At 33.8% G+C, this 27,709-nt stretch overlaps 1 protein-coding gene across 1 annotated transcript in view; it reads left to right on the top strand.

The window, feature by feature from the left end:
- ABCA13 (ATP binding cassette subfamily A member 13) overlaps positions 1-27,709 on the top strand; it is a 497,021-nt gene that overhangs the window by 367,332 nt on the left and 101,980 nt on the right. The window contains 3 exon segments of the mRNA XM_056806268.1: positions 255-508; positions 2,756-2,948; positions 10,081-10,190. Of these exon segments, the coding sequence (XP_056662246.1) occupies positions 255-508; positions 2,756-2,948; positions 10,081-10,190 (557 nt within the window).

Here is a 27,709-nt window from a genome sequence, read left to right as displayed (position 1 = left end):
AATTTTTGCTTTACATTAGATTAGAGCTATATATTTGTTTTGTACAAGGATATCTATAAATCTTTTCTAGACTATTACATTATGTTAAGGTAGTGGTTATATTGGACAAGATAGAGGGCCTCTGAATTCCCTTTCAACACTCAAACCATGTTTTTGATTTGCAAGAAAAGATTTATAAATAAATATAGTGATTTAGGGTAGTGATTTTTCCTTGTGTAGGTATTTCATGATCTGTCTTTTCCTTTACCCTACAGAATCTGCAGAATATCTATAATGTCCTCAAATGGGTCTTTACCATTTTTCCACAATTTTGCCTGGGCCAAGGTTTAATAGAACTCTGTTACAATCAGATTAAGTTTGACCTAACCCACAACTTTGGCATTGATTCATATGTGAGTCCCTTTGAAATGAATTTCTTGGGCTGGATCTTCGTGGCAATGGCCCTGCAGGGCACAACTCTTCTTCTTTTGAGAATCCTGCTGCACTGGGATTTGCTTCAGAAACCAAGGTTTGTTTTCCTTTGAGTTTATTTTTTAAGGGTCCATTCCAATTTCCTGAAGCAGGAGAGTAGGATAACATCCTCTTGAAAGCTGGAAGATAAGAAAGTATCTGGGCATTATTATATACAGCTCTAATGAACCAAAGTTTTGTAACTTTTCAGACTCTCCTGACCGAAGCTGATTTTTATTTACCAGTCAAGATAGAACCCTAACATTATTTTTTTATCACTCTACAATGGGAGATACTCTAGGATGGTAAAGAAAAGAAATCTGAGGGACAAATCTGAATCTCAATTCAATACCTGGAAATAGAAATAATTTAATATATTAGACATAAATCTTCTTAGTGATGATAACAGAATCACCAGCCTTCATAGTGCTTTAAAGCTGACAAAACACTTTACCTTTCTTCTGACATTTGATCTTCACAATAGTTTGGTGAGTTGTATATTATTACTATTGCCATTTTATAGATTAGGGAACTGAGGCGTAGAAGTTTAGAGGCTGAGACCTGGAAGGCAATACAATGTCTCATTTGTGGCCCATTGGTACTTTGCCATACAAATAAACAGTGCCTGTGTTTTACATCTATGAGACAAAAAGTAGAGAGATCTGTTTCAATTCAAACCATTTAATATTATATAACCCAAAAGGAAATCTTAATCTGAGGTTCTCTTTGAAAACACCATTTCCTCACAATGGCAAAATCTCTCCTCCACTCTGATTGCAGTCATGCACTTTTACTAGGCACAGGAGTGAAAAGGTGAGATTTTGCTGTGAGCTGTCTGAGGCCACCATGATGGAATATGGTATGCTGAACTTGAAGTCAGAAAGATCTGAGTACAAATTCTGACACTTCCTGACTGAGAAGCCATAGATAATTACTTAAATGTAATGCTGGGAGTCTCAGGCAACCCCAAATCTGTTACAGATCTGCATGAGAGCCCAATTAGTGAAATGACAGGCTTTATTTCTATTATAATATTAAAATAAATAAAAATTAAAATAATATGAACTTGATTGTTAATCATAATAGTTAAATATTTATGAGACATCCTCAGTGTATAGATACAATGTAGAATAAGGCAACTTGCCCAGTGTAAATTAACCTAGATTAGTCTTAATGACTACTAGTCTACCATCAATAATTAAATTCTTTGACTTAAGAAAGAACACTTGAGAGAAGAGAACAAAGTTTATAAATTAAAGTTTAATTTGTAGAAGATCTAATAAGTTCTTATAACTTATTTGCCTACTTCCAATCAATTAAAAGAAAATAATTTCATGAATATTTACTTTTTACATGATCCAATATTGGTCGTGGAGGTAAATGGAGAAGCATAAATGGTCCCAACTCACAAGGGGAAGTTTCTTAAAGTTTATGTGAATGGAAACAGATGAATTTATATACCTTATCCTCACCCTGATTAACCAAAATAGAGTTGAGTTGGTACCTATGCAAGCCTGCCCTCCACTTCAGATTGTTAGTGTTAATGTATATTTAGATATAATGTGTATGCTCCACATATTTTTGGAAAAAGCTTAAAATGTCATTAAGACTTTTGGGACACTCTATATCAACTAAATCGATAATCACATCTATATCTATAATCTATACCGATAGAAAAATATAGATATCTACATACAGTTCATATGTATAAAATGTCACCACCAACATAAGTTAGTAGAGAGACTTTATGCTCTAGTAGGAAGGAACTTTGACTTGCAATTAGTTCTGATTTTGAATGTTGACTCAGACTTTATAGCTGTGATGACCTAGGCAAAGCACTCAATCTGTTTGAGACTAATCTCAGTGTCCTCTGAAGTTCCTTCTGCCTCTTACTCTATGATCCTATGATTTATAATAAAAGCAGCTTGTTAGTTAAGTTTGACTCAGTTTTGACAATATGAAGCATTTCTTTCACAGTTTTGCTTTAGTACTCTAGAATGATTTTAATAATTTTTCATCCAATTGAAAAATTACTTTAGTCTGTTGTCAGCTAATTCCAGTTCTAATTAGTAAGGTTAATGGAGTTTCTTTCATTTTGACAAATGAAACTGGGGCCTTATATATCACCATTAGAGAGTATGATGGTTCAGATCGACTAGAAACAATGAATGCTCTAAGAGGTTTGAGAAATGTCTCTCTACTTAAGAAAACAAAACAAAATAAAAAGAAACCCTTACCCTTCATTCATAATATATCCCAATATATAATTGACCTCTTTACATTCATCTTCACTTTCCATTTCTAGGAGCCAACCAGTCTTTCTTGGTCCAGTCAATCCTTCTGAAGACAAAGATGTTCAAGAGGAGCAAATGCGAATTTGGACTGAAAGAGCAAGCAATGACATTCTTGTGCTCAGGAACCTCCAGAAGAGTTACCAAAGTTTTGGCAAGAAGAGCACCGCCGTGAAAGATATTAGCTTGGGAATACCAAGGGGAGAGGTAAAATGGATTCTATTTCCAACCTCATTTGGGGTCAGAATTATGTAATCATAAGCAGTTGTTCAGATGCATAATTCTATGTTCAGAGAGTTGGAAATCACAGCTCAAAGGGACCTTTCAATTGCAGTAATTTCTGGGAAATGAATAGTAGTGGACTCAAAGAGAGGAGCTAGGGGCTATTTATATACTGAATATATTTCCAGGATTGATGCTGTTCATTTTCTTTCATAGCATTTTTTTTAATACATGTGACTTTAGAGTCTTAATGATTGTTTGTTTAGGTTGTGAAACAGATTTTTTTGATTGAGTAGGAATATTTTATGGATTAGATTAAGGAAACAGCTTCCAACTCTTACTTGGAATTTAATACTCTTTAAGTGCTCAATTAAATATATGTAGTCAAATGAGACCAGAAAGGTAAAGGAAATTCACATACTATAGTACTGAGAGATGTTTTCATAAATAAGATGCTAAATCTAGCTGAAATGTTTAATCAACGCTGACAGAAGTAGCATAAATTGCTCCTGATTTGCTCTTAAATTGCAGATGTAAAGGAAAATCAGTTCTGAAAATAATTGCCCATAATGATGGCTAAAAATGAAAATACCTTGCATTTATTTCTATTCTCCCTAGGAATTTAAAGTTCCAAATAGACATTATCCAGCTAATAGCTACAACATGCTTGTGAAGTGGGAGGTAGACTTTTTAGCCCATTTTAGAAATGATAAATTTAAAGCACAAAAATTTAAGTGACTAACCTAATGTGATTCAATGACCCAGGTATGCTGGGGAAAATCACCTAACAATGGAAGACAGAAATGAAAATAAAGAGAATTATATTTGACAAGTATTGAATAAATGCCTATCGTATTTAAAGCATTTTGCTAAGCACTAGTACTACAAAATTTAAAATAAATATATTTACATATAATTCTTGCCTCTAAGAAGCTTACTTTTTATCAGGGTCTTTGTTACTCCACTATTTTCTTTGAGACCTAGCTTCTCTACTTTCAATGATATAGTCTCAACCATGTGATTTTATCATTTTTTCTATTCATTTATAAAAAAGACAGTATATTTTGACTCTCATAATTATGCTGGCATAAAGATATTAAGTATAAGAGGAATACTAGAAGTTAAATGATATGAAAATGTTATTGAAAACTATCCTCAGCTTGCAGATTTCTAGGATTCTAGGTATAAAATGACACATGAAATGTTCTATTCCTTACATTTTTCAGGTGAGGAATTTGAGAACTAGAGGATGGAAATCATTTGCCAAAGTGTTATTTTCTTTGGAGTTTTTCTGTATTCCTTTTGAAAAAAAATCTTTCAGAATAACATATTCATTACTTAGGCTTAGTTCTAGATTTAGTTAAAAAAAAAAAACACCTTACCTTCTGTCTTAGAATCAATATTAAGTATCAGTACTAAGTGACTTGTCCAGGATCACACAGCTAAGAAGTACCTGAGGGCAGATTTGAACTCAGGACCTCCTGTCTCCAGACCTGGATTTTTAATCTATTGAGCCCCCTACCTGCTCCATTACTTACTGAACAACTAGTCATCTTATATTTATTGACTGCCTACCCTGTGTCAAACTCAATGTGAGGTCCCATGAATAAATTAAAAATAAAACAAAACAAAAAACTCATGTTTGGGAAGATGGATTAAAAATACAAAGTAGAAGGAATGATGGGACATCATGATTAAGTGCCTAATGAGCACCTAATAAAAAACAAGTTAATATTGTAGATTCAGTGGAATGAAGGTTGGAGAAGTCAACCAAAGTGTTTTTGTGGATGTTCAATTCAAGTTGCATCTCAAAAGATAGAGTTTGCGGAGCATGAGGGAACAAACAGAAGTTTATCCCATCAAAAAATGTGCTCATCCAGGTGACTCTGATTATAGGCAATATAGTTTTAATTATCTATCAATCATTGATCTTTCTTCATTAATTCATCTACTTATTTGTAAAAAAGGGGAGGGAGGGAGAGAGAGAGAGACTGAAAGAGAGAGAGAGAGAGAGAGAGAGAGAAAGAGAGAGAGAAAGAGAGAGAGAGAGAGAGAGAGAGAGAGAGAGAGAGAGAGAGAGAGAGAGAGAGAGAGAGAGAGAGAGAGAGAGAGAGAGAGAGAGAGAGGCAAAAGAAGATTTTCCCCAGATTTTTGGATAATTGAATTTCCCTATTCCATAATTATATAGGTTGTTGGCATATCTGCCATCTGCTCTCTGCACTCCTAGATTATTTATCCTTGTCCACAATGTCTGCCAAAAATATTGCTTTTGTCTCTGCTTTTTTTGAGCCTCACTCAAATCTCTTTACTATGCTTGGAGATATAAGAACTAGTAGAAGAAAAAGAAAAATGAACAGTAGACTTTTGGTTAGATGAAGACTGGTTAAAATCTGGTATCTAATTCTTATTAGATGTGTAGTTTTAAGATTAAAATCATCAAACTGTAGCAGGTAAAAATTAGTTTCTCTGCTAGAAGTATTATATTTTATTAGGTTTATTAAAGATTAAGAACTTAAGAAAATACAAGTAAGAAAGCACATGCCTAGAAGGGCTGAGAGGTCCATTCAATTTCACTTACATCATGAGAGACACATCTTCTTGGAAGCAGAAGTAGAAAGAAGAGGACTCCCATAGGTGGAGAACTCCTTTAAATAATAATTTGTGATCTTGCACTCAGGGAGGTTAGAGAGAATTCTGGGAGCTAGCAAGGACTTCTGGGGATTGAAGTCTGGGGTTCAAATCTCCATTTTTACATTTCCCAGTTTGAGCATTTGGAAAGAAGAACTTCCCCAAAGGATCATGAAAACAATCAATTAAAAGATTACAATAATTTGAGGATAAGAGGAAAAAAAACCAAAACCAATAATTACTGGACGCACTGACAGAAAGCCAGTTAGGGGACAGTCCCCTTTGGAATGAAAGTATACATACAAATAAATGTTCAATCAACCACACCCAAAGTTCATTCTTGATCTTCTTATACAGCTTGTGGTCTGGAGGCTTCTTCATGATGTCTCCTCCAAACAGTTCAGTTTCTGGATTCAGAGAGGTAGCATCTTTCTTTATCTAAAATTTTTCTCAAAAGGAATTTCAACTTTGCAATTTAAATAGTATTTTTTACATTTCACCATCTTGAAGGTGATTGAAAAACACGGGGATGCATGGCCGAGTTATGAGGTATATGAATCAATTGGCAAGAGAAATTAAAAAGACATCAGAAAAATCCAAATTAAAAAGAAAATTACTGGATGAAAATATAGACTATCAAAATCTTATGTGTAAAAATTCTAAGTAAAGGAAAAACAAATGTATAACAGGTCCTTGAATCAGGGCCCAATTAAAATGCTCTAAGCAATGATGCATTTATCCAGTCAGTAGCCAGGACTACAGAAAGTTACCACTTTTAAAAGACAGAAAAGGAACCAGGTTATAGGAGCCAGGCAGGAGCCAAGCTTTGGGATACTCGTCTGTAAGTATTTTCACGAAGTATTAACACCTTGTGTTAGGGGCAGGCAAAAATGACTAGAGATTGTTAAAAAAATTCTAAAAATCCTATCTAGAAAACCCTTAAAATCAATTGAGATATTTAGCACAGTAAATTTTTCAAAAGGTTGTTATAACAATTTTTTTTTTTATGGAGTCCATTGATCCTCTTTGTGACAATTTACAAAGTCAAAAATAGAAAAGCTATTTTTTAAAAATATGGGCTTATTCAATAATATTTGTTCAATATGGTTATAGGCAAAAAGCAACAGAATTTAACAGTAGTTAAAACTCAGTACATTAAAATGAACAGTATAACAGAATAATATTGAATGTAGTAATATATGAAATTAAAATCACAAAGTTAAATCTTAAACAAAACAAACAGTAAAATGCAATAGAATACAGAGATTTTCATTGGAGTCTGAAATGCCTTAAAAATACAATCTCCAGTCTCTTTAAAGTTCCTTTTTTTTTTTATCCATTTAGATGCCTATTGTTGGAAGGCAGATTGGTCCTGGTTAGGCAATGGGGTTTAAGAGACCCATCCAGGGCCACACAGCTGGGGAGTATCTGAGGCCAGATTTCAACTGAGGACCTCCCGTCTTTGGCCTGGCTCTCAGTCCACTGAGATAGATACCCAACTTTTCCTCCAAAGTTAACTAAAGAGCAGCAGAGAGCTGAATTTTTTTTCCTGAATCTCATGGGAGGTTAATGAAAGGACCAATAGAGTTAAAAATATCCTTTTAAATAGCCCATTGCTTGTATGTTCCTGTTTGGAAAACAGGAACTTTTTCTTCTTTACCTTTCTTTCTCCCATCCTGTGATCCCCCCAGTCCATGGGAGGCTAATCTTAGCCTAAGGGAAAATTAACTCCCCGTCCATATTGCAGTCAGCAGGGCAGGAGGCTGGGGTTGGGATCAGGGAGCTTGCTAGGACTCAGAAGCAGTTAGGCAGCTGAGCTGGGGGCCAGGTGAGCAGCAAACAGCAAACAGGCCTGGAGTGGAGGTGGGAATTCAGGGAGGCAGGCAGGGCTGGGCCGGGTCAGGCCGAGCTGGGAGCCAGTGAGATATCTAATGGCTGGAACGATCTGGATCAGCAATAGCTTTGGGAGGGTAAAAAACCTCGGCCAGAGAAACACGGCTTTAAAAAAAATTCTAGGCAGTAGCTATGAAAAGCTGAATTTAGTAGAGAAAAGAATCAGAAGATTGAGATATTTTGTTTTCCTGAAGTGGTTACGTCAAACTGTTAAGATTAAAATCGCCAAACTGTAGCAGGTAAAAATTAGTTTCTTGGCTAGAAGTATTATATTTTATGAGGTTTATTAAAGATTAAGAACTTAAGAAAATACACATAAGAAAGCATGTGCCCAGGAGGGCCGAGATGCCCATTCAATTTCACTTACCTCATGAGAGACGCATCTGCTTGGAAGCAGAAGTAGGAAGAAATGGACTCCCATAGGTGGGGAGCTCCTTTAAATAATAATTTGTGATCTCGCACTCAGGGAGATTAGAGAGAATTCTGGGAGCTATCAAGGACTTCTGGGGATTGAAGTCCGGGGTTCAAATCTCCATTTTTACAGTAGTCATAGACAAATTACTTAATTCCTCAGAGCTCAGTTTCCTATTATGCCAAATGGGATTATAGACCTTTCTGAATTATCTTTATGAGTATATATTTTGAATGTATATTCCTAGTCCTTTGGACTCTTTTATCCTTTCTGCACTTTTGAATAAAATTTACTTTTTCATAGCTTTATCCTAGCTATGCATCACATTCCCATTAATCTCAGAGACTGAGTTCAAATTTGCCTCCTTGAATTAGAAGTCCAGTTTACTCTACATATTTTTCATATTTTGTATTTTTATATTTGTATTTGTAATTTTATTTTTATTTATTCATTTAAAGTGTTGGTTTAAAGGCAGAAGAGTGGTAAGGGCTAGTTACTGGGGTTGTTAATTTGCTCAGGATCACACAACTAGGAAGTGTCTGAGTCCAGACACTTTCCCATTCCTTTTCAGTTTTAAACCATCTTGGTAAGATTCAAAAGCTTCAAGAAAAATTGACCCTCATTAGGTGTACTCCATCCCTGACAAAGAATCCATGACTCCTATATTTAAAGACATGGTCAACAAACAAAAATCTCATTTTCAGGCACATTTTTAAGTAGGTATTCACTCCCCAAACTATTTTATTTGTTCTGAATCACCTATCTTCAGTCAGCATGAACAAGGAAAAGACCAGCTGTCCTCCCAAGGCCTTCTGTTTTTTTCCCAGGATTTCAAAATTCCTAGCCTTATTATCTATTTTTTCCTGCTACTATTAGTTGTCCCTGTATGAATCATCAGATAAGGTTTGACAAGTTTCAGTAGGCTCTCTGCCAAGTACTGAATGCCTGCCAACAGTTCTTTCTATTGTTCACATCAGCTTGACAAATAACTGCTTTGTATTGCTCGTCAGAGAGTGACCAACCTCCACTTCTTCCTCCTATTATTACTGAATAACTTCTCTCTAGATTGAGCCTGTTAGTCCTCATCATTATTCCTTGTAGTATATGAAACTTCTTCCTTTGGAAAGTATCCATCTTCTTCTTTGAAAGAAAGAGCCTCATGGTAATTACTTAGCTTTAACAGTTCAGTCATCCTTCCCATCCCTTTATCATCGAGACGACTTAGATCTTACTGGCAGAGATTAGGATTCCCCTCTAGTTTTGGTTGGATATCTATTGGCAATGAGGAGTTTTGATGTAAATGACTAAAAAAATAGCTTTAAATCTATAATGTTATAGCATCATACTTCGTTACTCTTCTTGGTAGTTTATGATGAACTTTTTATGGCAAATGTCAAACTGGTAGGTCATGAGCAAACTTTTTTTTCCCAAGTATGCATCTTGCCATCAACATCCAGAATGCAATGCTAACTCACCCAGCAGATTTGGAATAGCAATGAGCAGATTCTTGCTAAGTCTTAAGGCAAAAAGAAGCTGCTCGTAGCTTTCTTCTGTACAAATATCTCAAGTGGGAATCTAAATGGCCATTTAAGATTCTAATAAAAGTAATTGTCTATCTTTTCTTCTTTCTTTCTCCTGATTGACTTATTTATTTATTTGTACTTTCCTGTCAGCATTAGTCTTAAGACACTATTCCAAATCTTTGATATCACAGATATTGTGGATAGTAATGGCAAGATGCACATTTGTGACAAATAAAGTAAACCTTGCTTAAATCATGTGAATGTCAGAAGACCTGAGTTCAAAACCAACTTTATCAGATGATCTACAAACAGGAGCAAATAAATTAAATTCCACAGGACTGTGTTTTCTCATCTATAAAATGAAAAAGTTAGAGGAGGCCATGTGGAACTGTTGATATAGTACTGGTATTGGAGTGGAAGGGCTTGGGTTCACATCCTGCCACTAATATTTATTACTTGTATGATCTTTGAAAAGTCACTTATCCTACAGAGGCTACAGTTTTTCTGTATGCAAATGAAGGAGTTGAATTTAATGGCTTATATTGTACATTTAATAGTAAACCCCAGAGACAAGAGTTTAGTATAAAATTTAGAAGAAAATCAATTCCATTGGGTATGATGGTTCTGATCATTTTTCTTCTCTCTTTTCTTTGGTGTTCAGTGTTTTGGCCTCCTGGGAGTGAATGGAGCTGGGAAAAGTACAACATTCAAAATGCTAACTGGTGATATCCCTCCATCTTCAGGACATGCTGCCATCAGGAATCCAGGGGGGTAAATGAGGATTTTTCTCTTGAATTTATCTGTTTAAAAAATGTTAAGACCAAAGAAGTTTAAACTCTTCCTCAATACTTTGAAATGGAGTCTAGGAAGGGCTTTGTCTTCAGAATTTATCAAGTGCCTCTTTTTTAAAAATTAAATATTGGGGGGATGAACTTTCAAACTTGAATGTATTAAGCTATTTAATATTTCATCATGTCTGCCAAAGAAAAGGGGGCCTGAGTAGTGTTACTGGATAGAGCCAATACTTTTACAAATTACTAGGATACATCCTTAAGACCAACTGGTGGGGCTGTCCTGGAGTAAAATTATCCCAAGTTAGTGTGGAACAAATTGAGAAGCTTACTGTCCTTGTTTTCTCTCTTTTTCAGTACTGTCCCCCCCACCAAAAAAAAAAAAAAAGCTGAGCTAAAATAGTGAGAAAGGACCAGTTGTGTTCTTTTATCATTTCATTTCCAAAGATACATTACAAGCCATTGGAACATTCTCTATTATTTTTATCATATCACAACTGAATTTCTATGTGTTTCTGAAGGGCCATGGGTGAATATTTCAAAGCACCCAAATAATTGAAATTATATTTTTAAAAATCCATGATGCCTGATTGTACAAGCCCTAAAATTTGATTATGTAAATAATTAGTAAATTCTCAATACCTTCTTTACTTTCACAATCATCATTACTTGCTCAGTGTATCAGGACCTTTCACTATCAAGCTTCAATGGATGTGGAATTTCATCCATATAGATATTTCCTGCTATCAGTATTATCAATGCATCAGGGCAGATACCGAGCTGTCTTTGCTTTTTTATCTCAGCCCCTTTTTCTCTCATAGCTCCTCCACAGGTGACCCACCCAATGTGTTGGAGTTAGGTGGCACAGTGGATAGAGTGTTGGACTTGGTGTATAGAGTATTGGACTTGGCGTCAGGGAATTCTGTGTATGAATTCTGCCCTGGACATTTACTATTCATGTGATCCTGGACGTGACACTTCATTTTCCTCAGCCTCAGTTTCCTAATCTGTAAAATAGGCATCTATAAAATAATATCTATTTTCTAGTGTTGTTCTGAGCATCAAAGGAGGTAAAGTGCTTTCCAAAACTTAAAGTACTATAAATGTGGAGGGTGTCTAAGGTATCGTTTTATAGTTTATGAGGACTGAAGCAATACTTACACTGTCTCTATATTCCCTTTCACTCTTTAAATGAGTGGCCTGCCCTCTTTTCTGATCAATTATTTCCTTGATGGTATCTGTTAAGCCATGCATGGGGGTCAAAATGGGGAATGGACTGTAGTCTACTTGTGCAAACCAGACAGTTCCCTACTACACTCTGATTCTTTGAGGACTTTGGTGTCCTAGCATCTGCAGACATGAAGAATGTTAGTGTTAAAAAGGTGGGCTCTTGATTTGGGGAGGGCAACTTTAGAAGCAGGTTTATTTTCCCAAGTGCAATCCAGACTACCCCTTTCTTCTTAATCAGTTCTGTTCTAGAGTTGTTGACCTCTTTGCAGTTATCTCAAGATGGAGTTGTTTGTATCTGAATATGGTACAATCTGGGGAAATGTGGTCCTGGTGAGGAAGAGAAAGTTGAATTTAAAACAAAAAAGCTCACAGAATATCATTATGAAATATCAGAATAGTAGCTCACACTTATAGCTATTTTCAGCTAAGAAGCCCTTCCTATTTGTTATTTAATTTGAGCACCCATGTAAAAAGTTTTATGTAGGTACTGTGAGAAATCCATCTCCAAAAAAATTACAATCTAGTTGGTTTATAAGCTCAATACACATCCAAAATTAGCAAGAGGAGGAAATATACTATAAGTGCCAAAACTGGAAAGATTTGGTTCTCATGCATTATCAATCAGTCAACCAATCAACTGAATTTTATTAAGTGGCCACCATCATTAACTAGTCACTAAACTAGGTATTGGAATTTCAAAGACTGAAATAGAAAACAGTGCCTGACCTTAACTGAAGGAGGTTACATTATTGGGGTATGTGTGATGTGTGTGTGTGTCTGTGTGTTTCATTTTTTTCCTACAACAACCCCACATGAGAAGGGAAGTTAACCAAGTGCTGATCACTGTGCCAAATGCTAGGGATACAGGGAAATTGAAAACAATAAAACAAAAACCACTTGTGAAGTAGGTAGTACTTGCAGCTTCCTCATATGCTAGATGAGAGATTGAGGTTTAGAGAGGTTTAATCACTGGCCCAGCATCGCACAAATGGTTCTGGCAAAACTCGGCTAGAATTTGGGTCTTCTCCATCAGGTCTTGTTTCCACCATGCTAGCTTGTCAAATAGTCTCATCTTTCATGTATATTTTCAGTTTTCTGTGTATATTTCTTTTTCAGTAGCAGTAAGCCCCCCCAGAGAAGTTAATTTAAAAAGAAAAATAACTTAAATAAGTTTTAGTTAGAAATTTTTTTCATGTAAAAATTAGGAAAATATCTTTTAAATGAATCAAACAGCAAACCTTGATTAGGTAATGAGCATGCTGTGCATACATTACCCTCGCAGATTGTAATACAGACAAAAATGAAATAATCCCTGCTCACAAGAAGTTTACATTCTGTTGAAAATCTGGAATCACCTGCGTGTGTCGATTTCTTTCTTCTGATCAGTCCTGTGATTTCATCTATGTCTGGAGTTACTGGTGAGAAAGAATTTCTTCCTCCAGTGACGATTATTTCCTGCTTTATGTGACTTAAAGTCTTGGTTGCCTGAGCTACTGATAGGTTAAAGGGCTTGATCATAGTCAGTTTATGCCACAGGTTGCACTTGACCAGATCTTTCTGACTCTGAGAGCATCTTCCTAATCCATCTGACACAGGAAATTTGAATTAGCAGCTAGTTTGGAGATGGGACATGTGACACTCGGAGGAGAACTAATCCAGTCTGCTGATATCTCCTAGAATAAGCAATAAAACCATACCATGTGTTACCAAAATAGGCAGGCTTTCTGCAGACCTTGATTTTGGATTGTCTTATTTGTTAATCAGTTGCTGACTACAGCAGTGAGACATTTATCAAGTTAAATGGAAAGGTTGAGCGATGAAAATGTGAGTACATGATACTTAACAACTTTCTCAGGCATCATTTTATAGTTTGCTTTTAAAGATTCTTAGAAATCTTCAGGCAACTGTCATTTCCAAATTGACTTATAAGTTATAGCATCCAACTTTACAAAAGGATGATGTCTGACTGACCCAGATTACCTTCTTGCCTATTTTAAGTACTGCAGTAAGACTAACACACCATGAAAAATCATGTGGCTGTTTCTTTTTTCTCTAGACACAAACAATTCCTCTAAGGAATTTAATAAAAGCACCACTTCCTCTGTAATCTACAGTTACACTTGAAATATTAGAAGGAAGCATCATTTTTAGATATTTCATTAATAAATAATTATGGTATGACAGACTCAACAGATTTCCAGACAGAAGGCCCTATCTACAGAATGTCAAATCTTTTCAGCAGATCTGGGGGGAAAAAGCACTCAATTATCTTTTTGCTTTATCTAAGATATTTAATATTAATCCCCAGTATTTGATAATTATTGTCAATATTTGGAATTTATCTTAAAGAGTTGTCATGTAACAAAACACTAGAAAAACAGAATGCATTTAAACCATTTTTACCTAGATAACCTGGCATTATGCCAACATGATGTCTGATACATTTTATATCTTTGTATCATTTATGAAGTATCTTTGGGGAAAAATAAAAGACCTTCATAAATTATTAATTACATTTTTAATTTGAAGAAGCAGCATATATACACCTAATGTTGTTTAGAGACAATGAGTTCAAATCTTCCTCTTACACTTGGGCCAGATGTCATCCTAGGAATATCATTTAACCACTCTGACCCTGAAGCAAGTCTCAAGGACTTTTATCTGAGTAAGAATGATGGAATTTGGATAAAGACCTAGATTCAACTTCTGACTCTTCAATTTACCTATATTGTTTCAAAAAAGAGATTCTTCACCTTTTCCTCAATTCTGTTTTATAAAATGAGGTAGTTGTTTTAGATGACCTTTAAGCTCTGAATCTATAATTCTTGAATCTACTAATAAATAGATAAGATGAAATATTTAAAAAAGAAAATAATTCCTTCATGTGAGTTTTAGTATGATGAGGCAACCACAAATCCTTCACATATTCCTAAGTTTTTAATTTAACACATATTAGATCAAATTTAAAAATAGTATTTCAAGATGCATCTTTCTTTTATGATAAAGCTCACAATGCCAAAAGAATCACCGTTATCTTTCTTAAATGTATTTTCACACTCATGCCATTTAAGAACAAAGACAACTAAAATCAATCAGTAGCTTTTGTTCTCTTTTGTGGGCAATCACATTTCAGGTTCCTTGTAACTCCTGAAGATTAATTTTCTCCTCCATTGTCATCAATCACATGGTTCTTCTGGTTTTCCAGTTGTTAATGGGATGTTGGAGAAGAGGTTATTAATTGCTAGGTGCTGTGAAGGTTTTGCTGATTCTTTGATAAGAATAACTTGCAATCCAGAATAGGTGAATTTTAAAGCTGTCCCAATGTAATTATTTTGCCTTAATGAAACTAAATGAATAATCCACCCACTACACATCCTTGCCAATGTGTCTACAATGTGTCTGCATTAACTACTAATCAATCAACAGATAGCGAAGATTTCCTTCCTTCTCAGAAAACGAAGCAGATAGATTAAATTTTAGATTAGAAAAATGCTCTGGAGATTCTTTATTTAATCAATGAACATTTTAATTAGGTGCTCAATGTGAGCCAGGAACTGTGCTGTATGTTGGGGATTGACAAAAAAAGCAAAATGTGGCACCTGCCTGCCCTCTAGGTACCCCCATTCTAGTGGGGAACACAACTTGTAAGTAATTATGTAACAGATCTAAATCTATATCTATATTTATATCTATATGTATCGTATAAATGAGAGAAATACTTGATAGGGAGAGGAAGGCTGTCAAAGATTTTGCAGGTTTTTGAGGTGAATTTTGAAAGTGACCAGAAATGCCAGAAGCAGTAAATAAAGGAGAGAACAAATAACAGTATTTGCAAAGAATTATAGTCATTACAAGTGCACAAATATTTTTATTACTTCAAATCCTATGTAGTACTTTTCTCTGACTTCCTACACATGCTAAGTACTATTTTCATTTCTGGGTGATGCATTTTAGGGATGATAATGATGAGCAGAAGAGATTCTAGGGCAGGAGACAAGGATGGGGAAGGGCCTCCAATTCATGCCAAGTGACCATTGCTTTAACTGTAAATGTTTCCTCTGTGGAAGAGAAGACAACTTTGGACATACCAGTAGACTTCAAGGATTTGGAGGGCAGTTCTTTGGAGGAGGTATTAGATTTGGCCTTCTCAGTACTATCAGGCAAAAACTAGAAACAGTAAGTGGAATTTAGAAAGAGGAAAATTTGAATTTGATATAAAGGAAAAACAAAACTCCCCAACACAAAGAGAGAACTTAAAGTGAATGATCTCTTCCAGGAAATAAGTACATTTCCCCTTCACAAGAGACCTTCATAATAGACCAGATGAACTGGTATGTGAGGTAGGTGAGAAATGGGATTCTTGTTTTAGATACAGATTGGAGCAGATGGCAATTCAGGTGTTTCCAACTGAGATATTTTGTTATTCTATGATTCTGAGATTATGTTCAGGACCAATGGCAGAGAAGACAACACCATTACTCTTGGGTGTTTCAGATGATTTAATGTGTATATTTACACCCATGCATAAGTATAGACAACATTTACCATTTTGAAAAGCAATTAAGCTGTGCTAAAGTTCTCTTAGGGCTTGGAATCGCTTCCTGCATACACAGAAGTTAGGTATCCATCCAATTTAGTAGTTCATACAGATAAAAGAATGAGACCTTTGAAAGGAAAAACATATTGCTGGTTTCCATCTCCCAAGTTAGGCTCTCTCCCTTATGAGTCCATCTCATTATTTTGCCAAATAATATTAAAATGTAAATCAAATAGCTCTACTTAAGGAAAAAAAGACGACTAAGTCGACATTAACATAATGGCCTGCATGTCCCTTATTGTGCTGCATATCAGGGTAATTAGTTTAATTATAACAAAATCACAGTTACATTAATTATATTTTTAACCTTGATTATTTGTAATGTTAATTGGGCATTGGAATTCACTGAATTAAGTGGGTAATTAGAAGCACAATGGCATTTCTAACTACTTGGAGAGATGTAGAATTCTCTACTACTCAAAAAGTAAAATTTTTATTGCTACCTCATTGAACCCCATCATTTCTGTCAACCATATCTTGCCTGAGACAATTAAAAAAGTCTTCTCTGTTTCTCCTTTAATGTTAAATGCCAATACCACAGTGACTTTTCTCTCTTCTTGGTTAATTTATCAATCTTCAAAGATATATAAAATGGGGATAAAAATAGCTCCATATCTTATAGATTGGAGAGTAGACCAGGGTCTCAGGAATTCACTGTGCCAGTAGAATAATAATGTTTTAATTAATAATCAACATTTATAAAGCCCTTGAAGGATTATAAAACTTTAAAATTTTTATTGAAAAATATTTTTCCATGTTTACATATTTCATTTTCTTAAGAAGCACTTTCAAATGGATTTTCTAATTTGATCCTTAGAATAATTCTGTGATGGAGCTTCTGAAGGTTATTATTATTTCCATTTTCCAGAGAAGAATACTTACTTTTAGGGTTTATGTGATTTACTCATGGCTGTTCAACTGGTAAGTGTTAGCAGCAGATTTCAGACTTGTTCCTCCTAACTCTAGGTCTAGAGATCTGACTCATGCTGCCTCCCTGGAGGTGGACACCTTATCTATAACTTCAATTGGTAGGAAGTTAACATAGGCATAGAATTGCATCATGAACTAAATAATACTCCCCGAACCAAATGCATGAGGAAGATGCAGATATAGATGCCAACGTTAGAAACCTAGTTTAGCATAGTTAGCCTTTAGTACCAAGAGCTGAATAAACAACTGTAAACCTTCTAAGAACTATGTAATTCTTAGCTATCATAGAGTGCAAGTTTCAGTTGTAGCCTCAAAAATCAGGACTTTACAAGGGGATGAGTTATGCTAATTGATGTTGGCCTGAACCTTTTAAACTCTTTTTACTCAAATTTATTTTTCATTAAAATTTCCATATCACAGAATTAATAATGAAAGAGTCATAGCACTAGAGAAAATGAAAAATATTATAGACATGACTGGGGATAGTATACACAAATTAGTTTTGCATATTAATCAGCATATATCTGTGTATGTGTATACAAATATCTATATCTATGTGTAGATATATAAAATTCTTTTTAGTGGCCTTAATATTTCATTTTCCTTTTTGCCATATAAAAATCATGGAATTAAAGTTATTTAGAATATAAACTTAATACCTAGGGATAGCATAGAACTTTCTATTTTTTGTTTCTTTTCCCTGTGATATGATTAAAGTCTTATTCAACAAACATATTAATAACCTATGAAATACCAGGCATTATTAAATTTATACATTTAATCACCATTTAGTGAAAGGAAAATTTCATAAAGCAAGTCTTTAGTAAGTGTTTAATAAGGGAGGTAGGTAGCTCAGTGAATAAAGTAGTAGGCCTGGAGATGGGAGGTTCTGGGTTCAAATCTAACTTCAAATACTTACTAGCTATGTGACCCTGGTCAAGTCACTTAACCCCAATTGCATAGCACTTACCATTCTTCTTTCTTCTTCATTGGAACAAATAGTATTGATTCAAAGACAGATGATAAGGGTTAAAAAATAAATGCCTATTGAATTGAATTATTAAGGATTTAATGATATTTTTTTCAAGTATTCTGAACTTGAACTGATTATTTTTTTTGTGTAAGTCATGGTTCTTGGCATAATGGGAGGAGTCATAAAAAGAAGAATAACAAAAGCTTGTTTAGTAGGGAAAATACATATAATAAAGAGGACGAAGGGCTATATTACTAAAAGAAATCCTAAAGCATTAAATAGAGTTTCAGCAGGTGAAATGCACTTTGGACTTTGAAGGGAAAAAAGAGACCTTGTTCTAACACTTAAAATCATTAGAGAACTGAATGTCTGTGCAGTCAATGAAATTCTTTAATTAAATTTCCTCTTTTATGAAAATGGGTATAATTTTTTTCCCCACAGAAGGCTCTATCATAGATTTAGAGCTGGAAGACACCATAGAGTTGAGTTAAATCTCTTCACTTTACATATGGGGAAACTGAGGCCTAAGTAGATTAACTACAATCTCTAATGAAGATCGTATTGTTAAAGGATTTCATAATTAATTAGTCAATAAGCACTTATTGAAAAGTTACTAATACCTTTAAAGTTGTAGATACATGAAATTTATCATAATTAAATATGTTCCTGTATGTTAAACTATATTCATTTTGCAAGTACAATTCTTATACTGGGAGAGACTAAGGCTGGTGGATGACTTGAACTTGGGAATTCTGAGCTTCCAGAGGGCTGAGACTAATTTGGTGAATCCATTAATATTGTTACAGGAGAGATCAGTAGACCTGTTCTCAAAAAACCAAAATGTTTTCATCCCATATGCATTGCCATAAGAATGGTTGTCAGATTATTTAGAATTCAATACACTATCAGTATGATGCACCATGAAGAAGAAAAAAAGATGCAAGTTTATATTTAGTTGCTGAATTAACTAGACTTGATTCATAGAATTTCAAGTTTAGGAATAATTTTCATGCTTAAACAGATGGTGTTAATTTTGAATTTATGATAAAAGTCAGAGGATCATAGGATTCAGAGCACTAGAGCCTCCCTTTTCTTTTAAAGTTGAGGAAAAAGGATGCCCACAGAAGTTGTGATCTGCCCTAAATCACACAAGTAGTAAGTATTATATAAACTTTGGATCTCAACCAAGCTCTTCTCATTACAAATTCTACTTGACATACATATTTACATACATTTAATACATTTAATATATACATACACATGTGTATTTCTCTCATGTAAGATCAAAACTTATGCTTAATAATATTATCCCACCTTTAGATTCCGAGCTTTAGAGAAAACTTTGTGCCAATAACTTGTTATAGATAAAATGATGCACTTATACAATAATCCTCAAGAGAGAACACTATGAGTTTCTTTAAATATGCTAGAAATTTTGACTATAATATCACTGCAGATGAAATAAAATTTATAAATAGTTTACTTAACATGCATTTTACTTGCTCAACATACATATTATGGCAGAGATCACATATGCAAAATTAGCCAAAATAACAGCCCTTCTTGAAGAGTTGCTGTGTGAGGAATTCTCCCACTATTGGATATTGTTCTTGACTTAAACTTTCATTGAGCAACAATTCCTTAAAACAAAGAATACTATCTTGTGAGGGAAAAAAAACAAATAGCCCTCTCCACCCAACTTTTGAGAATTACTTAGTAGCCACATTGTCTACATGAGGAAACTGAGGCTTGGAAAGATTAAATAAGTTTAAATGACTTACCCAGGCTCTTGACTTGCCTTGGCTTCAGTACATCTGTCCTGTTCCTCTCTCTTAGAGTGGTAATAAAGGTCATCTTTTATTGAGAGGCAATCTAACAGAACTAGAAACAGTCAGATCCCAAATGCAAATTTGGGTTTCCTGACTTCCAAAGAAAGTACCTTTACCATTTGAATCATTGGACTCTAAAGATCCCTAGGTCAAATAATTTTAGAGTTGGAAGGGACCTCAGTGGTCATCTATCCCAGTTCAGCCTGAGAGGAATTTCCTCTAATATTCACATCAAATAATAAATCAGCCTCTGGGAAGTAGAAACTATCACCTTCTGAGGCAGTCCATTTTCCATTCGGATAGCTCTATTTGTCAGAAGTTTGTCCTAACATAAAGCCTCAGTTTGCTTCTTTGAAACCTTGACCCATTTACCTTGCCTTTTGGGGCCAAAGAGAAGAAGTTTAATCCTACTATGTAACAGCCCTTCAAATAATTGAACTTGGCTAGTTCCACTCAATTCACAATCCAACCTAACTCACTGTGTTGATAAGTAAGAGGAAGCTCAGTAAGGTTCAATAATTTGCCTTAAGACAGGAAGAAAATAATATTAGAATCCAAAACCAAGTTATCTAATTCCAAATTCAATATTCTCTTCATAATTCCACAAAACCAAGGTTAGGGTCCGATTACTCAGAATTAAAAACATTTACTTTTTCCTTTTCATAAACTGCACATTTATTTCCTTTTCATGTAGTATTCTTTTCCCCAAAGATCTTGATTAATGAAGGCATTTTCACATATAAGCTTCCCCTTATATGTACAAATCCTGACAGCAAGGCAGGGTTGGGGGATAGCATCAACAAACCAATTAAATCAATTCACTTCTCTGATCATGAGAAAGAGATAATGTTTTACTACTTGACCAAATAAAACAATTCTAATCACCCACTTATGTGACAGCTCTTAAAAACTTAATGATTGAAAGTATTACCTTCCTCCTCTCCTGACACTCAAAGCTCCTCTTTTCTAAGATATATTTTCCCAGTTCTTTCTACCAATCTTTATGCCAAGCATACCCTTTAATACACTTATAAAATATTATCTCTTTAAATTTCCCATGTACTCTACCTGGAAAATTTATCCAGTTCATAGAATGTCTTTGCTTGAAATGTGGTGCCCAGAACTAAGTACAAATCTTAAAAGGACAACTGCCATATAAGGGTAATGCTAAATACAATTATGCCTGGAGAATAACCACAAAGAAGGTATTTCTAAAATGACCCCTCCAGAAGTGATATGGCATTGCATTGTGCAGAATGAAACATACCAGCAGGCTGGCATCCTGAGAGTATTTGTTAGTATCAGGTACTCCTGAGTATCCTGAGAGTATCATGTTAGTAGATAACCAAGGATATTGGCTGTTGGATGGTTAGTATTCTTTTCATGTCTTCTTGGGGAACAGGAGGGTTAATAACATGGCTCTGTCTCTGAAAACTCAACATTCTCTTCTACTAGACCTGGTTGATTAGACCCAAGATTATGAGGAATGAGTAAATTATAGTCCCAGAGAAATTGGAGATGTTATTTTCATGAGTATAGAGTACAAACATGTTAGCTTGTTATTTCTCTCTTGAATGTTGTCCTTCATAATAGCAAAGAATTTTTGGAATGTTTGCATAAGGATAAACACATTTAATTGGATCATCTCAGATAATCTATTTCTTTCATTATAAGGCAATTTTTGAAAAACTCAGGTATTCCACTGGTACAGCCATACCCCTAAGCATTTTGTTAATTATGGAATAATGTTTGTGGAAAATCAGTATATGAGACAACAATTTCCTTCTCTTCTCCAGGTGTTTAAATGCCAAAGCCAAACTGAGGTGCTAGGTAAATGCAATGTGTTTCTTCCAGGGACAACAAATATTATGGTGTGATAATTTTTATTGTATTTTTTTGAACAGAGATAGAATTTTAGCAGCTTTATGTTGTTGGAAAAATTTGAGTATAGATTATTCTTGATTATTCGTGCTTTACTGAGAATTTTTAAATGCCTTATCATGCTTTCCTGGGAGCCATTATGACCAACCAATAAGCACAGTAGACAATATCATTAGAGACTTGCTTCTTTTTTGTGATTCTTTACAAAACATTTTTTGATATTGTGTTTCACCTATTTTGTTTCAACTCAATGTGGCTAGATAAAAGAACAGGAGAATTAAGAGACAGAAGCTGTACCTTTAGGCAATCTTAATTTCCTTCCTATGATCCATTTTTGCAGTCATCAACTATATATTTTCAACATGATTTAATTAAATTCAACAAACATTCACAAAATGTCCAATTTATACAAGACATTTTACTTATACAAGACATGGAGCATATAAAGACAAAAACAGAATAGTTCTTGCTGTCAAAGAACTCATATACCAATGGGATGAATCTGTAAGTGGATCTGTTTTTTCAACAATAGCAGTTTTCTGTCAAAGAAATACTTCGTAATCTATTTCCACTAGTTCTATGTGACTCTTGCCTCTGTTCTTCCATCAGTTTGACACAGGAGATCTAACCAATATATTGATGACTTTTTCTTTCTCAGGCTGTTGAAAAGATGCTAGTGTATATTATACAAGTTGATCATTTTTTATCTAAACCCCAACCCCCTGCTTCTTGGTACATGACCTGCCCATTTACTTGTTCAATTGTATATTTCATTGATGTCATGCTTTAATCATTCCTCCTCATATTTCCATAATTATTATATGTTGCAGCTTACTACTGACCCTTGCTCTTCAAGTTATATGAATTAAAACAATTTTAGATTGTAATGTTCCACCTCTTCTTAATAATGTTTATCTAATAAAACCATTCTCCCAGTTTTTGGTCCTGTAGGGCCATTTCTTTTTCCTCTATTAGCATGACTTAAATATGATCTTCAAGTATAAATATGTACCTTTACTATTCTTGTTCATAAAAAGAATTTATTTAAAAATCTGTTCAGATTTCCCCCTGATTTTTCCTATTTATTTTTAACTTTCCAATTTCTGCTTTAAATATATGAGTTTACTTTGCTTAGTTGAGTCTCCCATCAAGCTACCTTTAAAATGATTTTATTCTCTTACTTTTATTTTATGAAGCATAGTATTGAACATGGTGTTCCATTTTCCTTCTTCATAACATTTTAACAATTCGTTAATATTTTAAGCCCCTAATGCATTTTGTTATATTTTTCTACTTGATAACTTAGTCAAATGCCTATTAACACAGGTTCTTTCTTAGTCTCCTTTGGTTTCCTTATTGTGATGATTTATTATGTCAGTTTAGCTTCAAGATAAAATTGTTGTAGTGTTTGTTAATGTCTTGACTCTTGTTCATATCTGATATTTTATTATCAATAACATTTATGTAGATCAGGAAAGAATTTTAATTACATGTATTTTCTCATTTTTATTCTTCCTTATAGCCTTGCAATAATTTTGATTGTTGCTTTGATGGCTGATTCTCCTCTGATAGATGAGTTAGGAATGCCTCCCACATTAATAATCAGTAATTCCTTTTAAAATATAATCAAATTTATCTTTGTAGTGTTATCCAGTGCTTTCTGTGGCTAGATCTATTGATTATCTTCTCAAAACATTTGAGATATTTACCTTCTGTCTAGTCTAGTTTTCTTTATTACTTATTCCTTGTCTCATGTTTTTAATACATTTTCCACAATCTCTACTTAATCCTATGTATATATTGAAATCAGTACCAAAGTGTACATTGATTTATTTTTATGGTCTTATTGAGTCTTTCATAGAATTTCCCTTCCTCTTCCATCTTTTAAAAATAATTTTCACGAACTGTTTTGCCCATATTTATTTTTTTATAGTGCCTTTTCCTGCTTCCTCATATCTTACATTAGAAACCGAAATGATAAAACCCAATTATAGTGACTCTATAGTCCTTAGATCTGGATCTCTCTTTCTTACATTACACTTAGAATTTAGATGAACCAAAACACCTTTTATTTTTTGTAATTTTCTTATTAAATTATTTTTATTTAAGTAATTAAATATTTTCCAATAACACGCAAACATTTTTTTTAACAAAAATTTAAAAAATGAGTTCCAAATACTTCCTCCTTTTCTCTACTCATCCTTACTGAAAAGGGAAAAAAAAATATTTTGAATATACATATGAAGTCACGGCACACAATTTACAATTTGACTACAAAAAAATCATCCATATCCCATTGCATTTCTACAGTGCTAAATTTAATCAGCAGCAAGGGCCAGCCACAAGGGTAGAACACCAGATAAAATCAGGGTCTGAGCAAAGCCAGGAAAGCTCTATCACACTAGGAGAAAAAAGAGAAAACAGAGGGAACTCCTGCTCCTACCCCATCTCTTATAATGTTGATGACGTATTTCCTGCTGGCGCTTTCTGATTTGTCAATCTGGATCACGAGTTGTAACCTGATAGTCCACTCAGGAAGTCAGTGCTTCAGGTAACCATGTGGTCTCCCACATCACATGACTTGGTATCCTGACATAATGTGCATGTGTGAGTTAGGGGCTTTATTTTTATGTTAATTTCACAGTTGATGTAATTATTTTTGTATAAATATGCATTTTTACTTTTTTTCTTTGATCACTTGGGATAGATACCTTAAAGTAGTATTGCTGTGTCAAAAGGTATCTACCGTTTTATACCCTTTGGTCACAGTTCTGAATTGTTCTCCTGAATGGTTAGATCTAGTTTACAATTTCACCAATTGTGTATTAGTATCTTAATTTGTCATTTTCATTTTGTATAATATTAGCAAATACCATAGGAAGGAGGTATTATATTAGAGTTGTTTTAATTTGTATTTCTCTAATCAGTAATGCTTTAGAGCATTTTAATGTGACTATTGATAGTTTTTTATTTTTTATTCTGAAAACTTACTGTTCATATCATTTGATCATTTGTCAAATGGAAATTTTATAATTTTATGTAATTTATAATTTTGGCTCAATTTTTGCTTAATTTAATAAATTTATCTCAGTTCTCTATCTCTCTGAGAAATAAGGACATTATCGGAGAAACATGCTGCAAATTCTGTCACCAGTTTCTGTTTTCCTTCTAATTTTCACTACATTTGTTTTGTTTGTGCAAAAGCTTTTTAATGTCATAAAATCAAAACCACCAATTTTACTTCCTTTAATCTCCTTTATCTTTTGTTTTCTCATAAATTTCCCCCTTATCCATAGATCTGACAGGCACATTTTCCATGTTCCTTGAATTTACTTATTATAAAAGAAGACTTTATATCTAAATCCCCCCCCCCCAATTTTATCTTGAGAAACAGTGTGGAATGTTGATCTTTGCCTATTTTATACAAAAGTGCTGTCCAAAATTCCCAACATTTTTTGTCAAGTATTGAACATTACCCACAAAGCTTTGGGATTTTTATCAAACTCAATTACTATGATCATTTATTACTGTATATTGTTTACCTAATTATTCCAATCATCCACAAATTTGTTCTTAGACGCCACTGCATTGTTTTGATGAATACTGTTTTGAATTTTAGTTTGAAATCTGAACTGTTAGGATGCCTTCTTTAACTTTATTTTTTTCACTGATTCCCTTGATATTATTGACTTTGTTTTTGTAGTTGAATTTTATTATTATTTTTTTCTAGCTTGATAAAATATTTTTTGATAGTTTGGTATGTAAATAAATAAGAAATTTACTTAGGTAGAACTGTTGTTTTTATTATATTGGCTCAGGCTACCCATGTTTCTACTATTATTAAGGACTTTATTTGTGTGAAAAGTGTTTTGAAACTTTGTTCATATAATCTCTGAGTTTGTCCCGATAGGTAGACTCCCATATGTTGCCATATATTGTTCTTATTATAAATGTAATTACTCTTTTTACCTCTTGTTGCTAGGTTTTGTTGGTAGTGTATAGACATGGTCATAATTAATGTGGGTTTTTTATATTCTGTAACTTTGCTGAAGTTGTTAATTGTTTTAACTCGTTGATTCTCTGTGGTTTTCTGAGTATGCCATCATATTATGTGTAAAGAGTGATAGTTTTATTTCCTTATTGCCTACTTTTATTCTTTTGATTTTTTTTTGTGTTATTGCTATAGCTCACATTTCTAGTACAATATTGAACACTAGTGGTGAAAACAAATACCCTTGCTTCACTCCTGATCTTATTAGGATGGGAAAGTTCAAGTTTGTAAGACTGGAAAATGTATACAGATTTTAAAGCATGTACAATAAAGATTTTTTGAGGATTTTTAATTTTCAGTGGTCATGATGTCTAATCTTCAATGACAGAATGATTACTCTGAAAAATACAGTTCAGTCCAATATTTCATGTGATAAAGAAGCAGTTTCACAATGAAAAATGAAAGAATATATCAAAATCTTTTGAATCTAAGGTAACATTTTGTAAAACTAAGAGAATATATTGAAGATTAACATTTTAAATATGTAAAAAACTTAAGTTTTTAACAAAACATTTCTTTTACTTTGTCCTAATTAATTGATCCATGGTTTTGTCTATGTCCATGTCCATGCCCACTTCCTGTTTGAGTTTTATGTCTTTAGATATTTAGCCTTTTATGCTACTTTTGGCATTCATGTAAATGTGCATTTATTACGTGCCATGTGATAGACACTATGATAAATGCTATAGATATAAAGAAAGGCAAAAATACAAACAAACAAACAAAAACTCTGCTGGCAAGATTTGCACAATCTAATGGAGGAAACAACAGCCAATCAACTATGAACAACTAAGATATATACAAGATGAATTGGAGATAATCTGCAGGGGAAAGGCACAAATATAAAAGAGAACCAAGAAAGACTTGTAACAGGAAGTGGAACTTTAGCTGAGCCTTAAAAGAAGAAAGGGAAGATAAGAAGCAGAGATTAGGAAGGAAAGAATCATCATTGGTTATATAATGCAGGAAACTCAGTTTCCTTATGTGTCCTTCTGTTGCCCTGAGGGTAAATGCAATTTTCAAAATGAATCTTTAATTTAGAGCCAAAATGACTTTATAGGTCATATAGTGCAACCTTTTAATTTTGTAGATCATGAAACTGGGGTGGAGAGGGAGATAATTTTTCTGTAATCATGTTGCTCCATGATGTTATATATGGACATATATCAGTTCTGATAAGTGAAAATATAAAACAAATTATATAACTTATTAAATACAAGAATATATATATATTATATATAAAAATATATAAAATTCTTTGTTATCTATCTATATATCTATCTATATGTATGTGTATATATATATAACAAAGACTTTTTTGACAGAAACTGACAGATCTAGGGTCCATACAGGACAATTGTCTTTCTAGAGATTGTCTATGAATAAATTCTCTATAAGATTTGAAATACAACTTATACAATAGCTTCTAATTAGTAGCCTTCTGTGGGATTTTTTTCTCCCTACCAGGTGTGCTGGTATCAGCTGCTGGCTATACTCCAGAGCATCATAGCTTTCATTGAAGTCAGTTATGTTAGGAATCACAGACTTCCTTTCAATTAACTAACTATATATTTGGCTTCCCTAAATGGACTGTTCCCTGAGGTATTCATGCAGTAAGACTTTGTCACTCTGTTTTCTACTGAAACCAAAGCACTAGAAAAAGAAAAAAAGTGTAGTTTTAAGGAATGTTAAGGAAATCACACATAGATACAGGAAAAGAAGTAAGACCAGCAGGAGGAAAAACCTAGAGAAAAAACAGTAAGGCAGAAAATTTTGGAGCTTGTTGAGAAAATGGACAGCAATCCAGTGTGATGGCAGTGTGTAATATATGAAGTGGATAAATAGGAGATAAAGCTGAAAAGATAAATTGAGACCAGGGCAAGGAGAATCTTTAATATGAAATGTTGGGTTATCATTTTGTTGCATGGATTTTTGTGTAAAGGAACAAAGTACTCTACCTATCAACTTGTTTGTAAATACACATTAAAGTAGAGGGTATATAAGGCAA

Source organism: Monodelphis domestica, chromosome 7, assembly GCF_027887165.1.
Source record: "Monodelphis domestica isolate mMonDom1 chromosome 7, mMonDom1.pri, whole genome shotgun sequence".
Lineage (NCBI taxonomy): Eukaryota > Metazoa > Chordata > Mammalia > Didelphimorphia > Didelphidae > Monodelphis > Monodelphis domestica.
This window is presented reverse-complemented; position numbering and strand designations above follow the sequence as displayed.